The sequence below is a fragment of the Penaeus monodon genome, chromosome 15 (assembly GCF_015228065.2).
Source record: "Penaeus monodon isolate SGIC_2016 chromosome 15, NSTDA_Pmon_1, whole genome shotgun sequence".
In the NCBI taxonomy this organism is placed as follows: Eukaryota; Metazoa; Arthropoda; class Malacostraca; order Decapoda; family Penaeidae; genus Penaeus; species Penaeus monodon.
Window position 1 is genome coordinate 37,512,234 of NC_051400.1, and position 562 is coordinate 37,512,795.

A 562-nucleotide genomic window follows, 5' to 3' on the forward strand; every position below is an offset into this window, starting at 1 on the left:
AGCTACACTAATAAAAAAATATATATATAAGCCTGTCAGTTATCTTGTCAAAGGACGTCCGCAGACCGAGTAAAACACAAACGCAAGGCCTGTCCGTTGCGATCCTTCATCTTGACACAGTTCGATGATGCCCCCTCTGCGGGAAAATTCATCAATAAACTCCAGATTCATCTCATTATCGAACGCGTCTATCATCGCCTCTCTCTCTCACTCTCGGGAATCCTGTCTCTTGCAACCCTATCCTTGCACGGCTGCAGGTCCCGGACAGGTCAATCACGAGATGCAAAAACTGGCGACGAAGTAACTGGAGCGACAAAAAGCTGGTTCGGCCGTCTTCCCTTCGCTCCGCACACACGACAGGGACCAAGTCGCGAGGGGGTTTAAAAGCCACGACTTTCTGCTTGAGACCGCACTCGTCATCCAGCAGTCGTCCTCCTCGGCACTCGCTCGCCCTTCACTCGCTCCGGAAGCCGCCCGACGCACTCATACTCTTGCATTTGCATATCCTCTCCAGCCTCAGAATGAAGGTAACGTATGGCGCCCCTCGCTCATCTGAGAGAGA

At 52.1% G+C, this 562-nt stretch overlaps 1 protein-coding gene across 1 annotated transcript in view; it reads left to right on the forward strand.

The window, feature by feature from the left end:
- Nucleotides 1–394: 394 nt before the first annotated feature.
- LOC119582170 (pro-resilin-like) overlaps nucleotides 395–562 on the forward strand; it is a gene marked incomplete in the record, with an annotated part of 4,680 nt that continues 4,512 nt past the window's right edge. The window contains 1 exon segment of the mRNA XM_037930406.1: nucleotides 395–527. Within this exon segment, the coding sequence (XP_037786334.1) occupies nucleotides 522–527 (6 nt within the window).